The 22,633-nt window shown below is 42.7% G+C and overlaps 1 protein-coding gene across 6 annotated transcripts in view; it reads right to left on the minus strand.

The window, feature by feature from the left end:
- The window catches only part of MYO9A (myosin IXA), a 167,393-nt gene that overhangs the window by 96,708 nt on the left and 48,052 nt on the right, over positions 1 to 22,633 (minus strand). For all 6 annotated transcript variants that reach the window (XM_073579431.1, XM_073579427.1, XM_073579430.1 and 3 more), the window contains exons 2-8: positions 17,683 to 18,588; positions 15,771 to 15,865; positions 14,034 to 14,096; positions 11,482 to 11,581; positions 8,418 to 8,474; positions 8,142 to 8,239; positions 7,578 to 7,704 (exon numbers count right to left, since the gene is read on the minus strand). In XM_073579431.1, coding sequence (XP_073435532.1) covers positions 7,578 to 7,704; positions 8,142 to 8,239; positions 8,418 to 8,474; positions 11,482 to 11,581; positions 14,034 to 14,096; positions 15,771 to 15,865; positions 17,683 to 18,528 — 1,386 coding nt within the window. In that variant the 5' untranslated portion in view covers positions 18,529 to 18,588. The remainder of the gene's footprint in view (positions 1 to 7,577; positions 7,705 to 8,141; positions 8,240 to 8,417; positions 8,475 to 11,481; positions 11,582 to 14,033; positions 14,097 to 15,770; positions 15,866 to 17,682; positions 18,589 to 22,633) is intronic.

The following is a 22,633-nucleotide window of genomic DNA, read 5'->3' on the forward strand; positions in this document are numbered from 1 at the left end:
AAATGTAATTCTCGACTGTATTACATACGGTAACTCAAGGTCTGCTCGAATATGGGATGCAACGTAATTTTTAAAGGGAATCTGTTACCTATTTTTTGTTATATAAGCTGCGGCCACCGCCATCAGGGGCTTATCTACAGTTGTGGCCAAAAGTATTGACACCCCTGCAATTCTGTCAGATAATACTCAGTTTCTTCCTGAAAATGATTGCAAACACAAATTCTTTGGTATTATCTTCATTTAATTTGTCTTAAATGAAAAAACACAAAAGAGAATGAAGCAAAAAGCAAAACATTGATCATTTCACACAAAACTCCAAAAATGGGCCAGACAAACGTATTGGCACCCTCAGCCTAATACTTGGTTGCACAACCTTTAGCCAAAATAACTGTGACCAACCTCTTCCGGTAACCATGAATGAGTTTCTTACAATGCTCTGCTGGAATTTTAGACCATTCTTCTTTGGCAAACTGCTCCAGGTCCCTGATATTTGAAGGGTGCCTTCTCCAAACTGCCATTTTTAGATCTCTCCACAGGTGTTCTATGGGATTCAGGTCTGGACTCATTGTTGGCCACCTTAGAAGTCTCCAGTGCTTTCTCTCAAACCATTTTCTAGTGCTTTTTGAAGTGTGTTTTGGGTCATTGTCCTGCTGGAAGACCCATGACCTCTGAGGGAGACCCAGCTTTCTCACACTGGGCACTACATTATGCTGCAAAATTTGTTGGTAGTCTTCAGACTTCACAATGCCATGCACACGGTCAAGCAGTCCAGTGCCAGAGGCAGCAAAGCCACCCCAAAACATCAGGGAACCTCCGCCATGTTTGACTGTAAGGACAGTGTTCTTTTCTTTGAATGCCTCTTTTTTTCTCCTGTAAACTCTATGTTGATGCCTTTGCCCAAAAAGCTCTACTTTTGTCTCATCTGACCAGAGAACATTCTTCCAAAACGTTTTAGGCTTTTTCAGGTAAGTTTTGGCAAACTCCAGCCTGGCTTTTTTATGTCTCGGGGTAAGAAGTGGGGTCTTCCTGGGTTTCCTACCATACAGTCCCTTTTCATTCAGACGCAGATGGATAGTATGGGTTGACACTGTTGTACCCTCGGACTGCAGGGCAGCTTGAACTTGTTTGGATGTTAGTCGAGGTTCTTTATCCAACATCCGCATAATCTTGCGTTGAAATCTCTTGTCAATTTTTCTTTTCCGTCCACATCTAGGGAGGTTAGCCACAGTGCCATGGGCTTTAAACTTCTTGATGACACTGCGCACGGTAGACACAGGAACATTCAGGTCTTTGGAGATGGACTTGTAGCCTTGAGATTGCTCATGCTTACTCACAATTTGGTTTCTCAAGTCCTCAGACAGTTCTTTGGTCTTCTTTCTTTTCTCCCTGCTCAATGTGGTACACACAAGGACACAGGACAGAGGTTGAGTCAACTTTAATCCATGTCAACTGGCTGCAAGTGTGATTTAGTTATTGTCAACACCTGTTAGGTGCCACAGGTAAGTTACAGGTGCTGTTAATTACACAAATTAGAGAAGCATCACATGATTTTTCGAACAGTGCCAATACTTTTGTCCACCCTCTTTTTTATGTTTGGTGTGGAATTATATCCAATTTGGCTTTAGGACAATTCTTTTTGTGTTTTTTCATTTAAGACAAATTAAATGAAGATAATAATATCAAAGAATTTGTGTTTGCAATCATTTTCAGGAAGAAACTGAGTATTATCTGACAGAATTGCAGGGGTGTCAATACTTTTGGCCACAACTGTACAGTATTCTGTAATGCTGTAGATAAGCCCCTGATGTAACCTGAAAGAGAAGAAAAACGAGTTAGATTATACTCACCCAGGGGCGGTCCGGGTCCGGAGGGTGTCGCGGTCCAGATCCGGCACTTCTCATCTTGTAGCGCACTGCAGTAATCTGCTCTTCCCTCAACTGGGCAGATCAGTGCGCTTGCGCCGGAGCCGCGACAAGAAGCAAAGAAGAGGTCGACATCGCTACAAGATGAGAGGCGCTGGATCTGGACCGTGACACCCTCTGGACCCGAACCGGACCTGGACCGCCCCTGGGTGAGTATAATATAACTTGTTTTTCTTCTCTTTCAGGTTACATCGGGGGCTTAGGCCTGTTTCACACTTCCGTTTTTGACCATCAGTCAAAATCCGCCATTTTTGCAAAAAAACGGATCCGCCATTTTTTATGCGGATCCGTTTTTTTTCCCCATTGATTTGCATTACCGGCGGATCTTGACGGATGGCCATCCGTTGGATCCGTTTTTTTGCGGATCCGTCAATTTTTTTCCGTCAGCCAAGATGCCTGGACGGACCATGCGACTTTTTTTTGCTGCAGGAGCCACATTTTTATAGTGCGCATGCCCGGAAGAATGAAGTCAGCCGGAAATTTAACCCCGAAATCATTTCTGGCGGACAGAAAAAATATTTTCTCTCTCTCTCCTTCCCGGGCAGCAGTTCCTTTAAAATTCTTCATTCATCGGATCCGTCAAAAAAACGGTCCGGTGGCATCCGTTCACATCAGTTAGCAACGGATCCGCTATTTTGGCGGATTTTAACTGACACAAAAAAACTGAAGTGTGAAACAGGCCTTATCTACAGCATTACAGAATGTTGTAGATAAGCCCCTGATGGCGGTGGCTGCAGCTTATGAAATGTTTTTTTCTGGTATGATTTTTTTTTAACATGGCAAAAACCTGACATTTTAATAGTAGTATGTTGCTATGATATACAGTGGGTATAGAAAATATTCAGACCCCTTTATATTTTTCACTCTGATTCATTGCAGCCATTTGGTAAATTCAAAAAAAGGTCATTTTTTTCTCATTAATGTACACTCTGCACCCCATCTTGACTGAAAAAAACATGCAGAAATTTTTTGCAAATTTATTAAAAAAGAAAATTTAAAATATCACATGGTCATAAGTATTCAGACCCTTTGCTCAGTATTGAGCAGAAGCATCCTTTTGAGCTAGTACAGCCATGAGTGTTCTTGGGAATGATACAACAAGTTTTTCACTCCTGGATTTGGGGATCCTCTGCCATTCTTCCTTGCAGATCCTCTCCAGTTCCGTCAGGTTGGATGGTGAACATTGGTGGACAGCCATTTTCAGGTCTCTCCAGAGATGCTCAATTGGGTTTAGGTCAGGGCTCTGGCTGGGCCAGTCAAGAAGGTCACAAAGTTGTTCTGAAGCCACTCCTTTGTTATTTTAGCTGTGTGCTTAGGGTCATTGTCCTGTTGGAAAGTGAACCTTCGGGCCAAGTCTGAGATCCAGAGCACTCTGGAAGAGGTTTTTATCCAGGATATCTCTGTATTTGGTCGCATTCATGTTTCCTTCAATTGCAAACAGTCGTCCTGTCTCTGTAGCTGAAAAACACCCCCATTAGCATGATGCTGCTACCACTATGTTTCACTGTTGGGATTGTATGGGGCAGGTGATGAGCAGTGCCTGGTTTTCGCCACACTTACCGCTTAGAATTATCACCAAAAAGTTCTATCTTCGTCTCATCAGACCAGAGAATCTTATTTATCATTGTCTGGGAGTCCTTCATATGTTTTTTAACAAACTCTATGCGGGCTTTCATGTGTCTTGCACTGAGGAAAGGCTTCCGTTGGGCCACTCTGCCATAAAGGCCCGACTGGTGGAGGGCTGCAGTGATAGTTGACTTTGTGGAACTGTCTCCCATCTCCCTACTTCATCTGTGGAGCTCAGCCACAGTGATCTTGGGGGTCATCTTTACCTCTCTCACCAAGGCTCTTCTCCCACGATTGCTCAGTTTGGCTGGACGGCCAGGTCTAGGAAGACTTCTGGTGGTCCCAAACTTCTTCCATTTAAGGATTATGGAGACCACTGTGCTCTTAGGAACCTTGAGTACTGCAGAAATTCTTCTGTAACCTTGGCCAGATCTGTGTCGTGCAACAATTCGGTCTCTGAGCTCCTTGGCCAGTTCCTTTGACCTCATGATTCTCATTTGGTCTGACATGCACTGTGAGCTGTGAGGTCTTATATAGACAGGTGTGTGCCTTTACAAATCAAGTCCTATTAGTTTAAATAAACACAGCTGGAATCCAATGAAGGAGTAGAACCATCTCAAGGAGGATCAAGAGGAAATGGACAGCAAGTGACTTAAATATGCGTGTCTGAGCAAAGGGTCTGGATACTTATGATATTATGTGATATTTCAGCTTTTCTTTTTTAATAAATTTGCAAAAATGTCTACATTTTTTCAGTCAAGATGGGGTGCAGAGTGTACATTAATGAGAAAAAATGAACTTTTTTGAATATACCAAATGGCTGCAATGAAACAAGGAGTGAAAAATTTAAAGGGGTCTGAATACTTTCTGTACCCACTGTAGCTCCAACATATATCACAGCATTTTACAACAGATTAGCAGTTCAGTTTATTAATTTATTACTTTTAGCTGTAAAATTAAAAAAAAGATCCAGTAATTTGTCCTCACCAAGTCAATCATTTAACAATGATGCCAAGGGCACACTGATGTTACCACGGGCACACTGATGTTACCACGAGATCTTAAAATAAAATATACGTCATTATCACTTCCTAAATCTGTAACAAAAATGATGAAAGGTGTTTTGTCTATTAAAGTCAGTATTTCTCGTTTAGCCATATAGCTAATTGAAACTTTTGCCATCTACTGATTTCTAGTTCCCTTTTTACAATGCAAATTGCTTATATATATTATATCATATATGCTCCTCTTCACATAGATCATTTGGTGAGGAGGTAAAGTGGTTGGAAATCCTTGCGAAAAGTAATGAAAAGTAATAAATGTTCATCATGCGAAAATATATTAAAGGGTATCTGTCAGTAGGATCAACCCTCCTAAGCATTTTATATGGGTATGCAGTTCATAAGAAACTAAATAAAATGATACCTTGATATCTGTGATCCAATGTTTTATTCCAGAGAAATCCATATTTATCTTATATGTAAATGAGCTGCTAAAGATCTATGGGCCGGACACTAATCATTTGCATATAAGAAAAATGTTATTTATTTGGTATACGACATCGGATTGCAGAGATCAAGATATCATTTTTTTCAGCTTCCTATGTCCTACATGCCCATATAGATGGCTTAGGAGGGTTGATCCTACTGACAGCTTCCCTTTAATAAATGCTGATACATATAGCCTCTTCAGAGAGGATGAGGACTGGAACTCTAGCACCCATATTTTGGACATAGCAATTCTAAAAGTCACCGTCGACCCTTCAATAAGCCTTGCCACATGCCTTAAGATATGACGCAAAACTAGAAACTCCATTAATGATTATTGGAAAATCAAAAGAAAAATAAATATGGTACATTTTTCCTAGTGTATAAAATTAAAGCATATTGCTAGGATATGCCATCACTGTACGGTTGGTGAGTATCTGACAAATAAGACCATCTTTTAAAACGCTGCTTTCATTCATTAAAGAAGTTTCCAATTTTTAAAAAGTGGTTCCCAAATGATAGAACTTGCGAAAAATACCAAAAATCAGTTATACTCACCACATCAACGCGTCCAACATTGGATCTCCACAGTTGCTTCTGTCACTTTATCACCAGTGCAGTCAAAATACTGAGACAGAAGAAGCAGCGGAGAGCGGGTTCTGGACCTAGTGAAGGTGAGCATTATCGGATTTTGGTTTTTTATACAAGTTCTACCATTTGGTAAAAACTTTTTTTTTTTTTTTAAATCTTTTTACGCTATTTCTGCACAGCGTCTCTTCTGGCCAACCGACCATAAATGACAGACTGTAGGTAGGGTGCTACTGTGCGAATTACCCTTCACTTTTAAAGATCTCTCAGAAATCAAAGTGACTACTTTATCAGACTTCAGAAATGTAAACACTTTAAAACATTGAAACTAATACATTTAGACAAAATACTAAAGGTCTTACAGAATTCTAATATTATAACATCACAGCATTTTGGGCTCCTACAGAAGAGTCCTTTGTTTCTGCCAGATGTATTGGTGAAGTACGACCCGAACGAGCCATAGGACTACAATCCTCATTTACAATGCAGGCATTTATGCCGCAGGGAGAATGGGAAGGTTGAACAGATTTAAGTGATAATGTTGCCTGACTTCATAGACATTTCATTAAAGCAAACTAGTATTAGAATAAGGGTCACATTGCCTGGAGGGGGCATAGAAACTCTCCTATTGCAGCTGCACTGTGACATAGTAAGGAAGGAGATCTTCCACCTGAGCTAGAAGCTTGTCCCTGCTGGGAAAAATGAGGTTTCTTCTATCTGATTACATCAGTTACCCGGAATAATTAAGCTCCAAGAGACTTGTGGAGGAAGGACTGCTTCAAAGGCATTTCACTCTTGCAGGTAAAGACATTGCAGGGGGCAGCAGAAGACATTAATAGGAATTATGTGCAACAATCATTCAGAAAATAAAGCAATCCGCCCTCTAGCTGGTGGCATCAAACATTACCCAGTCTATTGAAAAGTTTAAAAGTAATAGAATAGAACTGCTGTCACTGATGTGGAATTTCATATCATGATAGAGAAAAGGAGATTCCAGCTTCAAGGGTGTGAAATCTCCATTTTTATTGGTGAGATTAAAAACATCTTGGCATCCACATCTTAGTTCTTGTAGCAGAAACATCATCGCGTTTCCGGTGCTCTGAAGCTCAAAGTGAATAGAAGCTGAGCCACAGTACCCGGGAATGACCACTAGTCACTGGGGGTGCCGATCTGATATTGATGACCTATCCATATCAAAGTATTGGACAATTCCACGGTGGCTCAGTGGTTAGCACTGCAGCCTTGCAGCACTGATGACTAGGCTGAAGCGTGTTCTTCCTCACTTCTTGCGTAAATAAATGCAGCAGAATAATTGAGCATGCTAATAGCATTCATAAGACTAATAGTGACAGCCAAGCACCCTGTCAGCTGGCCATAATATCGTACACACCAAGTTGCCGATAAAACAGTCACATAGCAATGCCCACAAACGACTTTGTCCCTATGAATACTCCACAACCACATCCATATGACATGTTTCCTTTTCTTCCTGGTCCAGTATTGTTGTGACTCATTAACCACTTATATTTACGAGCCAAATCAGCAATACATGGTTGAGAAGGGTTAATACTCTGGGAATAATATTCATGACTTCTGCTGATCAAATGAACGTCAATTTTTAATTAGGTTTAATTAGCTATAGACATGCTCCGTTATGACCCTCCCCTATTTGAAAATATAGAAAGAGGTCACAAAAGAGGAATCTCATTGTGAACAGCACTCTGAAGGCAATGTGGCTTCTGTAAAGTAGAGGACCCCTTTAATGTATTCTTCCAATTTTACAGGAATAGTGTTGAGAATATAAATGCGGTCATATCCTCTAGAAGGCAAACTTGATTTGTTAAAAAAAAAAAAAAAGTGTATTGAGAATTTATTATTTCATTCATATTCAGTGAGTCAGTTCAAAAAATCAGTGATTTATTGCCAGTCGACACAAGTATGGATTGTACACACTTGTGTGCCTTTTCACAGCTTATACACACTTTTCTTAAGTAGCCCATATAGGATTTCCTACCTTCAGAAGATCAGAAACTATGCGCAGGGTATCAGGATTTGAGATATCAATTGACTCATCTCTGTAGGTCTTCCGCTTGTACTGTATGTTACCGAGGTGAAGTACTGCAGACAAGAGAGAAACTATCCTATAGAAATGCAAAGAAAAGAAAGCTGTTAGCATCAAAATGAACAATGCAAAGAAACAAAGGGAAAACCAGTCACCATTAGGCTGGGCTCATGTTCCGGTGAAACTCGGATCGCAATACCTGGCACGACTGCCGGCTCTCCTGACCACGGCTGGTAGCCTCATAGGCATACTGTATATGAGTCCAGTAGCTCAGATCCAGGACCCTGTGGTCAGGCCGGGCACTGGGATGCGAGCAATCCGTGTTTCATTGTTACAAGAAACCAGCCTAAGATGTATGGATATAGAAAGTCCTTAGATTGGAAAATGGAGTAAGACTACTGCAAGTCCGAAAGTGTCAGCAAAATAAAAGTCAAAGTAAATCCCCCATGATGTTTCCAGATTAGGATTGATGTGACGGACTTGCTTATTATCCTTGGTGTAATACACAGGACTTACTGTTTACGTGTAGCTGACAGGAAGCCAACCATCTCCATTGCCAGCTGCAGACGCTCAAAGTCATGTCTCAGGTCCTCACCCTCCCCACTCAAGGAATCCTAGAATATTCAAGACACTGTCAAAATCTGCGATAGCACAAACAGTATCCAACGGCGTCAACACAAGACTCCATTGTGCAAAAACAGAACTGTAGCTACAATGTAAACGATAAAACACAGAAGAAGCAGAACAGACTGTTAATGTTCTAGGTAAAACACGACTGCAGGAGACACTTACGGCTTCATCTTCCCCATCGTAGTCTCCCCAGTTCAGCCTTTGCGGCTTCCGCTGCCTCTGTAACACACATAGAGTTGACGTAGGAAAATAGATGTGCACATGTACGACTGACTGTGTACTATGGTCTTACTCTGGTACAAACCTCTTCATAGGTCAGATTTTTTTTTTTTTACTATTTATGCCTAAATGGTTTTCACGATTTCCACTTTGAAAAGTGATATCGACAACAGATTTGTGAGATATAGAGGAAGCCAGCGATTGAAAAATCTAAAGCACGTCCTCAAACCGGTGCAGATTTATTTGCAGATAATAGAGCAGAGGTGGGCATGCTCGACCCCACTCCAATCATTCCCTATGGAACTGCCAAGTACAGCGCTCAGTGATCTCAGGCAGTCCTATAGACAATGAATAATAATAATAATAATAATAATAAATTTTATTTTTATAGCGCCGACATATTCCGCAGCACTTTACATTTCAGAGGGGATTTGTACAGACAATAGACATTACAGCATAACAATAATCACATACAGTAGATTATAACAAATACCAAGAGGAGTGAGGGCCCTGCTCGCAAGCTTACAGTCTATGAGGAAAGAGGTAGACACGAAAGGTGGGTGGTAACAGATGCCCTGATTGTATGGACCAGCCATAATGTTAAGTGTGTAACAGTACAGACACAGAGGGCTAATGGATGCATAAAGCATGTGGGAACATGATGCTGGGAACCTGGTTATGGTAAAACTTTTGGCTCTGCCACACAGGGATAGGTTAGGTTAATGTGTTGAGGCGATAGGCCAGTCTGAATAAATGCGTTTTCGGGACACGCTTAAAATTGTGGGGATTGGGGACTAATCGTATTGACCTGGGAAGTGCATTCCAAAGAATTGGCGCGGCACGTGTAAAGTCTTGGAGACGGGAGTGGGAGGTTCTGACTATTGAGGATACTAACCTCAGGTCATCAGCAGAACGGAGGGCGCGGGTAGGGTGGTATACTGAAACAAGGGAGGAGATGTAGGGTGGTGCTGAGCCATGGAGGGCTTTGTGGGTGAGGGTAATAAGTTTATACTGAATTCTGGAGTGGATGGGTAGCCAGTGTAATGACTGGCACAAGGTAGAGGCATCGGTGTAACGATTGGTGAGGAATATGATCCTGGCTGCAGCATTCAAGAAAGATTGGAGAGGGGAGAGTTTGGTAAGAGGGAGACCGATTAGAAGAGAGTTACAATAGTCGAGACGAGAATGAATAAGAGAAACAGTAAGAGTTTTTGCAGAGTCAAAAGTAAGAAAAGGTCGAATTCTAGAAATGTTTTTGAGGTGCAGATGACAAGAGCGAGCCAGTGATCGAATGTGGGGGGCAAAGGAAAGCTCGGAATCAAGTATGACCCCAAGACAGCGGGCATGTTGCTGGGGAGTAATAGTGGAACCACACACGGAAATGGCAATGTCGGGTGTAGGTACATTAGTAGCGGGAGGAAACACCAGGAGTTCAGTCTTTGACAGGTTCAGTTTCAGATATAGTGAGGACATGACATTAGACACAGCGTTTAGACAATCGCCAGTGTTTTCTAGAAAGGCTGGCGTGATGTCAGGAGAAGAAGCGTATAATTGGGTGTCATCAGCATAGAGATGGTACTGGAAACCAAATCTACTGATTGTTTGACCAATAGGGGCAGTGTACAAGGAGAAGAGGAGGGGGCCTAGAACCGATCCTTGAGGAACCCCAACAGTAAGGGGAAGGTGAGAGGAGGAGGAACCGGCAAAAGAAACAGTAAAGGAGCGGTCGGAGAGATAGGAGGAGAACCAGGAGAGAACGGTGTCCTTGAGGCCAATGGAATGGAGCATAGTGAGGAGGAGCTGATGATCCACAGTGTCGAATGCTGCAGAGAGATCCAAGAGAATTAGCATGGAGTAATGACCATTTGATTTAGCTGTTAGCAGATCATTAGAGACTTTAGTGAGGGCAGTTTCAGTGGAGTGTAAAGAGCGGAAACCGGATTGGAGAGGGTCGAGAACAGAGTTTTCTGAGAGATAGCGGATAAGACGGGAGTGGACCAGGCGTTCCAGGAGTTTAGAGATGAAGGGAAGATTAGAGACAGGTCTATAGTTAGCGGCACAGTTTTGGTCGAGGGATGGTTTTTTAAGTAGTGGATGTATGATGGCATGCTTAAATGATGAGGGAAAAATACCAGAAGAGAGAGAGAGGTTAAATATTTTAGTTAGGTGAGGGGTGACAGCAGGGGAAAGGGACTGGAGGAGATGTGACGGAAATGGGTCACTGGTGCAAGTAGTTGGGCGAGAAGATGCAAGGAGCCTGCTTACTTCTTCTGTGACTGGTTCAAAATCAGAGAGTGAGTTAGATGCAGTGGGGGAGGGAGGACAGTGCATGGTATGAGGGGATTTGGAGATAATTTCCTGTCGGATCTGGTCAATTTTTTCTTTGAAGTAATTGGCCAGATCGTCAGCTCGGAGCTCCGTGGTTGGGGCCTGTACTCTTGGATTGAGTAGAGAATGAAAAGTGTCAAAGAGATGTTTCGGGTTATTGGACAGTGAGATGATGAGGGTGTTGAAATAGGTTTGTTTGGAGAGGTGAAGGGCAGTGTTGTATGTTCTAAGCATAAACTTAAAATGGATGAAATCTTGAATGAATGGAGCAGAGGTCGAGCATGCCCACCTCTGCTCTATTAAGATGGGCAGCAGAGCCCCATTCTCTGTGTTCTCGAGCCCTGATCTCAGGAACGCAGGGGATCCTATCAGTTGAACCCACAGCGATCAGCAACTTGTCCCTATCCTCTGAATGGGAGACGTCTTGATTTTTTTTTTTTTTTTGGGAGGGGGAGACAAACACTTTACTGGTCCCCCTAATTTCACACATATAAGTTTGGACATGTCTAGTGTTACTTTGTAACGAAAACAAAAACATTAAGACATGTCATTGTGTAGACACAAACATCTTGAGCCATTGCAATTGCAAAGGTGATTTTTATAACTAGATCCATTATTTCTGCCCTTCAGTACGTCCAAACACCTGTCTTTTGTTCTGATGGGATTATTCCAGTCTCACCTGGTTTAGGTAATGATAGCTTTCTGGACGATCAAGGTGAAATTCAGTTTTCTCCTCTTCACTTGCTCCGGCCAATAGATAGTAGAAAACATGGTAATTCCTGTCAAAATGCAATACTATCTTAGATTACATTGTTCATCAAACATTCAGCTTTTACATGGTGAACACCGCAAAACGTGCTTTTATTTTACAATTAAAGAAGAAAAATAAGAGGAAATTTAAAAAAAAAAAAAAGGAGAAAAAAATAAACAAATGCAGAACCGAAGATGGCAATGTAAATCTTTGCAACCTGTATTATGGATGTCTCTGCTAGTGAACTTTGCGTGCCCTGCTTTAAACAACGTTGCCAACACTTGTCCCAGAGCTGGCAAAGAAAAGGCCCCTCTGGGCTGCCCAGAGGAAGTGGTTAGGGATGGCGGCAATAAATTATGTACCCATATGGCAGAACACCAGACAGTGGCTTCAAGTACCAGAAGCCACACAGCAGACACACGGGACTATTTTTTAAATCAAAATTGAAGATGTCTGTAAATCTCCACACAACCATAAGTTATATAAGAAAATAGCCAGCGGAATAGCCAGCGGATGTAAGGCAGATCAGAATACAAAACGGTTCTCTATAGACTTCAATTAAATCTGAGGAATGTATCTGTCAAGGAGAACATATAAAAGAAAAACACTGCATTGACGATGTGTTGTTTTTTTAATTATATATACATTATATATATATATATATATATATATATATACATATATATATATATATATTAGTCTTGCAGCATCTGTACACAAAAATAACAATGTCATGATTATTATTATTATATTATTGAACACAGAATTTTTAAATTTCCTTCAAAAAAGGGTAAAAGTTATGCAAACAAATAATGTCCTGCTGTACAATTCTGGTGGAAGCTTAAAGTTTCCGTGAGAATAAAGGAACGGGTATGCTGGAATTTAACATGCCCGATACTTTATCTACCATCTGTGTAGTCAGGACACTCCCATATAGATTACATGTTTATGGGGTTTGAGCACATTAAGGGTGCTTTACAATTGCATTTGGGCACCCTTTTGCTGGGCCCGTTGGGACTAGCTTCCAATACCCCCCCCCGCAAAACAGCATTGGGCTTATGTGCAGACAGGGTCATAGACTATAATGGTGCTGACACAGCGAAAGTGACCTCTCCTGTGCGTCATTTTCGGGTGTGCGCACCTACTGGAGAGGGACACTAGGACGTAGTCTACTACTTCAAGGATACCATTGTTATTGGTCGAGATCTTCCTTTGTTCTAGGACCTATGGGCTAATGCTGTAGCACCCAGCAGTCCAGAATTCCGCCACAGGAGTCGACTATGGTAACAAAGTCACATGATGTAAATGGTGAGTTTCCGTTCACTGTACTGGCTAGAAAGGAGGATGAGGAAGAATCCCGAAGCCAATATCCCTGATCTAAAGGAGTTCCAGGACAACTGTGGGGCTGCCCAACTCAAGGACTTAACAGTGAAAGGTACTCTTGAAAATCTAAGTGTGTTAAATGGGGTTCTCCAGGAGACTGAAGCTGATAATTCATACAAGGGGCCAGGCATAATGATCGGTTGTGTCGTGGGACCAAAGTGAAGGGACAGGTAATAAAGCATCCCCTCAAGGCCCAAGAGAAAAAATCCAGGGGGTATAATTGGTTGGCTCGAAGGAGAAATTTATACCTGGGGATCAGGCACTTATGTTAGTGATCACAGTGGAGAGCAAGTTCCTTACCCAGTGGCAGTGACCCTTTAGGGTCGTGAGAAAGGTCAACTATAAAGTACACCGACTAGGGAAAAGAAAGCCCTTCCCCATATATTATGGCAACTTATTAAAACCCTAGAAGGATAAGGACCTGCTAGACACCCCTTGCTTGTTGGCCCGAACAGAAGCCAACATTGTGGGTGTGAAAGTGGCAGAAAACTTGCCGCCTTCCAAAACTCAGCACAACAGCAAAATGATTATTCAGAGCAAAACTGCTGTGAATAACTGTTAGAATAGGTTGTGCTGCAGTCCACGGCCCAGAAGAACTGGCCTTTAATTGGAACTTGGACAGAGTCCGTTCCCTCACATAATGTTTCGCCTCTAATCTGGCATCTTCAGGGAAACAGGTGCATATCCTGAGGAAATGCCACTGTCAGGTTCTTTTACAGTATAAACTTGTGTGACGTTACAGAACAAATCTTCCTGCCTGGACCAATCAGACTGTGTAACATGATGGATTACACCAGTACCAATTCATCATATGCAGTCTAAAAGCACACAAAGCTGTTTCAGCCAGGCATGGACAAAATATTGGTAGACTTTAACACCCAGTTATACTACCAAAGAATCTTATTATCAGATAATTTAATTCATTTTTAAACAGATACAAAAATAACAAAATTAACAACCCCCCATAACCATGCCCCCTTCTGGTCATATGGCGTTTGATTATTTTTAATGTAAGCTTCACAGACTTCAAGTCCAACCTAAAACCAATTAATTTGTTATAACCAAGACTGTTGTATCTGATATGTTGTCACACTTGCCTCTCTTGCTGTTCCTGGTAAACAAGCCTTGATTTCTCCAGTAGATACTTTTCCACGTAAGCTCTGCATAGAAGTAATGATTCAGGGCATTATTAAAACACCACTTTGTTCCAATGACAGATTATGTATCGGGATATAAAACACAGCTAAATACAAGTATTAGGTTTGGATGAAGACTTTTGTTTAAAGAATATCATAAAAAGCCATATTAAAAGTTTGGGGCATGAAAGCACAGATTCCCTTTGGCTTTCATGCACAAAACTTTTAATAAAGACACATTAGTCAGCGATGATCTTTTACGTACACATACGTACATAACGTATCATTCAAAGACATCTCGTAGGAAAAAACCTTTTCTGTACTTTTTACAAAAAACAAGTATGTGTTTGCCCACCAGAGTTGTAGAAACACGCTTACAGTCACAGTCTATGTTAGACTTCTAAACCTGGATTCTTCAGTACTGTCCTGCTGTCCATGGACACTGAAAATATGTGCCAACAAAAGAGGTGTGCCAGGGATGGATTCTGGCGAGAAGATGCCACAAGACGACCGCTACTCACTAACTTCCTGCTAGTGAAGGCAGGGAAGAGGAATGGAGGCACTTAATAACCCCACTACTTCTGTACCATGCCTTTAGAATAGTGCCAGGAAAACAGGACCACATAATCTCTCTCAGCAAATAGGCATCACTGTTCAAGATCCTATAATGCCAACAGATCAGCATATGCCTTATTTTTCGAACTATAAGAAGCACTTTTTTCCCAAAAATTTTTTTGGGGAAAATGGGGGTGCGTCTTATACTCGGAATGTACCATACATACAATTAGCAAGGTGGCAGCAGGAGTCATGCGATTCTTCCTGTGGCCCAACACTGCAGGGCGATGATCTTATTCCCATCCCAGTGCTGGCAAGTTCGGTGGTGCTCGGGATCAGGCGACATTTTGTGAAAGCCTGGAGCCCACGCACTTCCATTGCCTTGAACCTGAGGCCTCCGGGAAAATGGCGGTGGCCATTTTCCCGGAGGCCACAGCATCGAGGCAATGGAAGTGCGCAGGCTCCAGGCTTTCACAAAATGTCATGGGAGCCCCCGCACCACCGAACCTGCAGCACCAGCCTTGGGATGAGATTTCCCAGAGACCACTGCATTGCAACAATGGATGTGTGGGGTCTCCGGGCTTTCACAAAATGTCGGCGGAGTCCCTGCACCACAGAGCACCACCAAACCTGCCGCACCAGTCTGGGTCATATCATCGCATGACCACCAAACACCCCCTGTGACTGCGTTCCACCAGCGCTGCTGATCCCCACAGGGTAAGCTTAATTCAGGACTGTAAGATGGAACCCCATTTGATGCATTAATTTTTTTCCCTCATTTTCCTTCTGAAAATTTGGGGTGCGTCTTATGGTCTGGTGCGTCTTAAAGTCTGAAAAATACGGTACTTTATTTTCCGAACTTTGTACTTCAAAGGGGGCAACTTAGTAGGTGAAATCATACCCACTACTGTCCGTCTATACAGGTATCATTTTGATGTTTTCAGTTTACAGTCTTAGCCATAGAAACAAGTTCTCTTGTGTGACAATGTTGGGAACTTTGACCTCACAAGTTTCCAGCAGTCACACAATAACTAGTAAAAGTCATCCTTTAACAAACAAACATGAACAAGGTAAACCACACACAATAAGAGAAACAACAATAAAATCTGCGACAACTATCACACTTGGGCATGGCCGACCTACCCTCGCACTGTTCCTGTCTCGTGATAGTTGACTTGGATGAATTTTCCAAAGCGACTGGAATTGTTGTTCTGAGACGTCTTCGCATTTCCAAAAGCCTAAAATGGACAGTAAAAAGAGTAAAAAGAAAGAATTAAAGATCTTTTAAGAGTCATACAAATAACTTTATGTACAGTGATTGACAAAAATATTAAGACATGGAAAAAAATTGGTTTTCACAAAACTTGCTGCTTCAGGGTTTTTAGATATTTTAGTCAGATGTTTCCAAGGTTACTGACATGCAATTATAAGTATTTGATAAGAATTAACACTTTTGTTGACAAACACATCAAGTTTCTGCAAAGACTCAACATTTCCAGTATTGACCCTTATTTGTCAAGATTTCAGAATCAGCAGGACATCAGCTTCTGGGCCAAACCCTGACTGAAGACAACCCATTGTTGGCTAACCAGTGTTTGGCGTTTCTCACAATTGCTGGGTTTCATTTTCTCCACCAGCTTTTTAGGATTGAGATCCAGGGAGTATCCTAATCATGAACCCAAAATTTCAAGAATTTTGATCAGCAAAATACTTAGCTATCACATTTGCCTTGAGACATGATGCTCCACTGTGCTGTAAAAAGCATCATTTAACATCATACTGCTTCTGGATCATTGAGAGAACTTGCTTTTCATCCAAGGAAATGGGATCACTCACAATTTGCCTAAGAACAATGCCATGAATACAGAATGGTATCTAAACATCCGGTCCAAGAGCAACTTCTCCCAATGACCTGGGAGCAATTTGGAGATACGCATTGCTTTTTCAAGCATGATGGAGACAATGTCTCAAGGCAAAAGTGATAACTAATTGGCTTGGAAAACAAAAGATTGACATTTTGGGTTCATATCAAGAAAACTACCCAGATCTCAATCCTACTGAGAACCTGTTATCAATCCTCAAAAAGCAGGTGGACAAACAAAAACACAGAAATTGTGCCAAGCTCCAAGCACTGATTAGATAAGAATGGATTGTCATCAGATAGAATTTGTCCCAGAAGCCGATATCCAGCTGCCAGGGTGAAATACAGAAGTCCTAAAAAATAAGGGTCAACGCTGTAAATATTGAATCTTTACTTGAAGAATAGCTAAAAAAAAAAAAAAATAAATAAAACATAAAATATTTATATTTGTACTTCAGTAACATAGAAACAACTGACTAAAAGATCTAAAAACAAATGAACCAGAAAACTTTGTGAAAACTAAAATTAGTGTCAATCTCAAAACTTTAGGCCAGAACTATATAATTAAGGCATCGAAAAAAAAAATTTGGCTTGCGCCATCCGACAGACCTGATTCCAATGGGGTTAATCGAGCCTGTTTTTTTCAAAGGACAAATTAGAAATGCATGCTGCACCAATTAGTATGATATTTTTGGGTGGCTCTGCGTTGGAGTCTCCAACATAGATATAAAGAATGCCTTATACTTTACTTGCTGGCCACTAATACGGAATCAGCAGACTATAGTTTACATCTTCTTCGGAACTTTAGATTTCTAGTACTAAATTTGTGTCTGGACCTATAAAACATGCCAGTCTGTACTCCTCGAAGCTGGCAGAAGCCTACATGTTGCTCATGAGGAGTAATTCGTTAGAGGCAGAAGACATTTTATTTGAATGATCCGACATAACATTTTACGCTCTTGCTTTCCCGAGCCAAGATCAGCATTCTGTTGTTCTCAGATCATTGTCTTTAGATGCCTACACCAGTAGTACTCATTATGTATATGTTCCCTTATAGTCACTTTTGGGCTCACTTTGAAGACCTGATTTTCATACCCATTCTGCATCTAGACACAGGCTCAGGAATGCTCTTTCAAATACTCAAAAGTGTTGACATATGGCCAAAAAAAAAATCTGAAAAAGCAATGTGCTAACCTCCAGCACGGGTCCAGCACCTAGTATGATCTGTTCCACTCCACTGGCATATCCTTTTTGGCTAAGGGCAGTCAAATGATGGATAAGGAAGTTTGTGCTTTGAGTCTTTCCGGAGCCGGTTTCACCAGAAATAACAATGCACTGATTCCGCTGACGACGGAGCATAGCATGGTAAGCAGCATCTGCCACTGCATATATGTGAGGCTCACGGTCTCCGAGCCTTCGGTTATCATACATCTTCACATATTTGGGGTTATAGATTGGTAAGAAACGGAATGGGTTAACTGCTACCAAGATGCTTCCAACATAAGTATAGATCTTCTCTTGTCGGAAGCGTGTTCTAAGAGTTTCAAGCAAAGCCCTCTCACTTAGGTCAGGCAATCCACATAGGTCCTCACATTCCGGTCCTTGTTCCTGGGGAAGGAAACCTCTTTCAACCATGCGCCTGCGCTCTTCAGTTACTTTTAACCAAGACTGGAGACTGCCATAATGAATTGAGCCATCTACATTTTTTTCCCTTAGGAGAAATCGATAGTCCTCTCCAGAACCACGAGCCTCCAAAGCAAGCCTGGGCCACAGCATCATGCGTTGCACAGGACAGTCAGTGGGGTTAAGGATCCACTCTTCTCCACCAAACTCCTTGACCTCTGCCAGTACATAACACTTGGCTCTGTCCAAGCGCAATGCTGTAATGACAGCATCAATGACATCAGCAGCGGTGGTGTGCCGGCGAGCGGGCACTGGGCAATAGATAACATCTGGGGAGATGCTGCCAGGGTAAACCTGCAGAGTGAACTCTTCATCCAGCAGGCGGCGGCGCCCACAACCACCCCCCACCTCTGACATGGCGGCACTCCGTGTCCCATCAGAAGGAGTGTGGACGGTTCCCCGTCAGTGGGGGGACACCTGGAAAACACAAATCGAGAAAACAACAGTAATTGGGTGTTAGGATTTAAGGAAATGGTAAATAAGTCTTTTGCAAGCAAGTTAAGTATTACAAGATCTGAAGCCAAGGTAAGATATTAATTCCATGAGCCAAATAAAAAGTAATTATTCAACAGAATTTTCTGTTGCCTTAGTTCTGGGAAGAATAAAGCAAGATAAAAAATACATTAGCTGGACAGAAAAGTGCACATAGGTTCGTTTATGTATTGCCAGTATGTTTAGTCCCCCAAATAACAGGACTTTTAGTGGATTGAAGGTTTAATTAAAGCAAGTGTGACCCTCCAAACAATGAGACGTTAAAAGGGGATGTCTAGTTTATCAGATAAAAAAAAAAACAGACAGCTGTCATGTACCCTCACAGGCATGTGACTGCTGTAGCCATTAATTCACTGCAGCATTTATGTGCCGTCCAATTCTAAAAGAAATCCACAAAAGATACATATACAAGCTCCTTGTTTTTTTAAGCTGAATAACTCTCTAAAAGGGATTCTCTGGGAATAAAAAATATTAACTAAAAGGAAAGATAATTATTAACAAAATTACTAAATACCTTCATCAGCAAATCACACTCATTTTATGTAGGTAATAGCCACAAACTTAAAATGGCCACTTTTTTTTACACTTACAGAAACCTGTCCTAGATTATAAGAACAGTTACCTGTAACCACGTGCAGTAGGAAACTCCAGTATATATTCTGTATTGGAGATACCAAAGGTGAGAATGTGGTAAAAAGATACTGCTCACACTCCTGTCCACCATGTCTATCTGATCCAATACAGGAGATACCAAGGGTGCTGAAGTAAAAAGGGGCTGCTCACACTGCTGTCCACCATGTCTGTCCGATCTAATACTGGAGATATCAGGGGTGCAGCGGTAAGAATAGGCTGCTCACTGCTGTTCAACCATGTCTATCTCATCTAATACTGGAGATACCAGAGGTGCTGAGGTAAGAAGCTGCTCACACTGCTGTCCACCATGTCTTTCTGACATGATACAGGAGATATCAGGAGTGCAGAGGTAAGAAAAGGTTGCTCACACTGCTGTCCACCATGTCTGTCTGACCAAATACAAGAGATACCAGGGGTGCTGGGATAAGAGGCTGCTCACACTACTGTCCAATCATGTCTATCTAATCTAATACTAGAGATACCAGAGGTGCTGGAGTAAAGGGCCTGTCACACCAAGCGATATCGCTAGCAATATCACTATAACGTCACTGGTTTTTGTGATGTTATAGCGATATCGCTATGTGTGATACTTACCTCCGACCGCTCCCCCGCTGGTTATCGCTGATCGCGCGAGAACGTCCTGGGCTGTTTCTCGTCGTCTACTTCCTGCTGGGTTTCTTGCTGTGACGACGAGCGACGCGTGGACGCGGGCGGGAGGACATTTTCATCGCCTCGTCTGACACGTAAGTAACGACCCCCGATCCCTGCGATGTCGCTGGTGAGATCTGCCTCTGTGGCAGCTCACTAGCGACCACTTAGCGATGTACCAGCGATCCTGACCGCGTCATATCGCTGGTCGGGATTGCTGGTACATCGCTAAGTGTGACAGTACCTTAAGAAGAGACTGCTCACACCGCTGTCCACTATGTTTTTCATCTCTATTAGTGGAGTTAATAGGGCTGCTGAGGTAAGAGGCGGTTGATTACACTGCTGTCCACCCTGTCTTTCTGACCTAACATAGGTGTTGCCAGCGATGCTGTGGTTACTACAGCATCCCTGGTATCTCCAGTATTAGAATAAAATATGCACAAGGAACAAATTCTCCTACACAAGAAGGGAGGGGGCAGAGCTTCCTACTGGATATGCTCACAGGCTACGATCTTATTAACATTCTACAACAAGTTTCTGTCATCTTATTGGTCATTTAGACGTATTTTCCACGTACAGGGGAACATTAAGCATTTGACACACTGACGATTTTGCAAGTTTTCCCACCTACAAATAACAGAGAGAGGTCTGTAATTTTCATTGTAGGTACACTTCAACTGTGAGAAAAAGAATCTTGAAACAAAATCAAGTAAAATAAAATTGTATGATTTTTACATGATTAATTTGCATTTTATTGCACTAAATAATTATTTGATACAATAAAACAACTGAACTTAAAGGGAATCTGTCACTCTATTTTTCGCCTATTAGCTGCCGACACCGCTATCAGGGGCTTATCTACAGCATTCTGTAATGCTGTAGATAAGCCCCCAATGTAACCTAAAAGATAAGAAAAAGGAGTTATATCATACTCACCCAGGGGCGGTCCTGGTCCAGTTCAGGTCCGGAGGGAGTCGCGGTCCGGTACCTCCCATCTTCATACGATGCCTTCATCCCTTCCTGTCGTGGCTCTGGCGCACTGCTCTGCCCTGTTGAGGGCAGAGCAGAGTCCTGCAGTGCGCAGACGTCGGGAGAGGTCCGATGTCTGCGCACAGCAGTATTCTGCTCTGCCCTCAAAAGGGCAGAGCAGTGCGCCTGCGTCGGAGCTACTACAGGCAGCAAAGAAGAGGACGTCACCGTTAGAAGATGGGAGGCGCCGGACCGTGACTCCCTCCGGACCCGGACCGCCCCTGGGTGAGTATAATGTAACTCCTTTTTCTTATCTTTCAGGTTACATCGGGGGCTTATCTACAGCATTACAGAATGTTGTAGATAAGCCCCTGATGGCGGTGTCGGCAGCTAATATGCGAAAAATAGGGTGACAGATTCCCTTTAAAGGGAACCTGTCATCCCCCCAGGGCATTTTTAAGTAAAAGAGCCACCTTCAGCAGCACTAAGGCTGCATTCTGTGAAGGTGGCTCTTCTGTTCCTGATCCCCAGGAACGCCGAAATATTAACTTTTATAAATAGGTCCCCATACCTGTAATACGTCCCATAGGTATGGTGCTTCCCCCTGTAGCAGCCGCCTCCTCGCCGTGTCCTCCTTCCTTGCTGTCGCCGTTACATGGCACAGCACAGGCGCCCGCCAGCAACAGTTCTCGGGCATGCGTGTTTTGCAGGCTCCAGATTCCCAACCCCGCTGTGTGAATACATTATAACACACTGCGGGGCGGGATCTGGCGCCAGCGAAACACGCTGCCGCGATAGCCTGATGTCAGTTCCTGGGCAGCGTGCACCATACCTATGGGATGTATTACAGGTATGGGGACCTATTTATAAAAGTTAACATTTCGCCGTTCCTGGGGATCAGAAACAGAAGAGCCTCCTTCACAGAATGCAGCCTTAGTGCTGCTGAAGGTGGCTATTTTAATTAAAAATGCCCTGGGGGGGGGGTGACAGGTTCTCTTTAATAATTGGTCCAGAAACCTTTGCTTGCAATTACAGAGGTCAGACATTTCCAAGTCATTCTTGACCAAGTTTTTACACACTGCAGCAGGGATTTTGACCCACTCCTTCATACAGATCTTCTCCAGATCTTTCAGGTTTCAGAACGGTCGCTGGGAACATTGAGTTTCAGCTCCCTCCAAAGATATTCTATTAGGTTCAGGTCTGGAGACTGGCTAGGCCTCTCCAGGACCTTGAAATGCTTCTTAGGCCGGTTATATTAGGTTCAGGTCTGGAGACTGGCTAGGCCTCTCCAGGACCTTGAAATGCTTCTTAGGCCGGTTTCACACGTCCTGCTATTTTCAGTACTGGAAAAACTGGTACCAGAGATATCAGTGTCCATGTGTGTACTACGTGTGGCACACGAGTGCTACCCGTGTGCCGCATCAGTACCACACAGACGGCCGCCGGGGAAGAAGCGCTACTGTAAGCGCTGTTCCCCGGCGGCAGGTGCTGAACGTGGCTTTCATCCATTCTCCCCTGCTCTGCCGCGATCAGCACGAACAGGAGAATGAATGAAAAACTGACCTGCTGTGACCTCAGGACGGTCGGAGAATGCAAGTGATGAGGTCACTGTGACAGAGTTTGAACTGCGGTGACCTCATCACTTGCATTCTCGCATGGTTCTGAGGTCACAGGGGTTCATGCCGGCAGCGAGCACAGACTCAGAGATGTCACCGCTAGT

The sequence above is a fragment of the Dendrobates tinctorius genome, unplaced genomic scaffold, assembly GCF_039654945.1.
Source record: "Dendrobates tinctorius isolate UK_male_01 unplaced genomic scaffold, ASM3965494v1 ptg000062l, whole genome shotgun sequence".
Classification (NCBI taxonomy): Eukaryota; Metazoa; Chordata; class Amphibia; order Anura; family Dendrobatidae; genus Dendrobates; species Dendrobates tinctorius.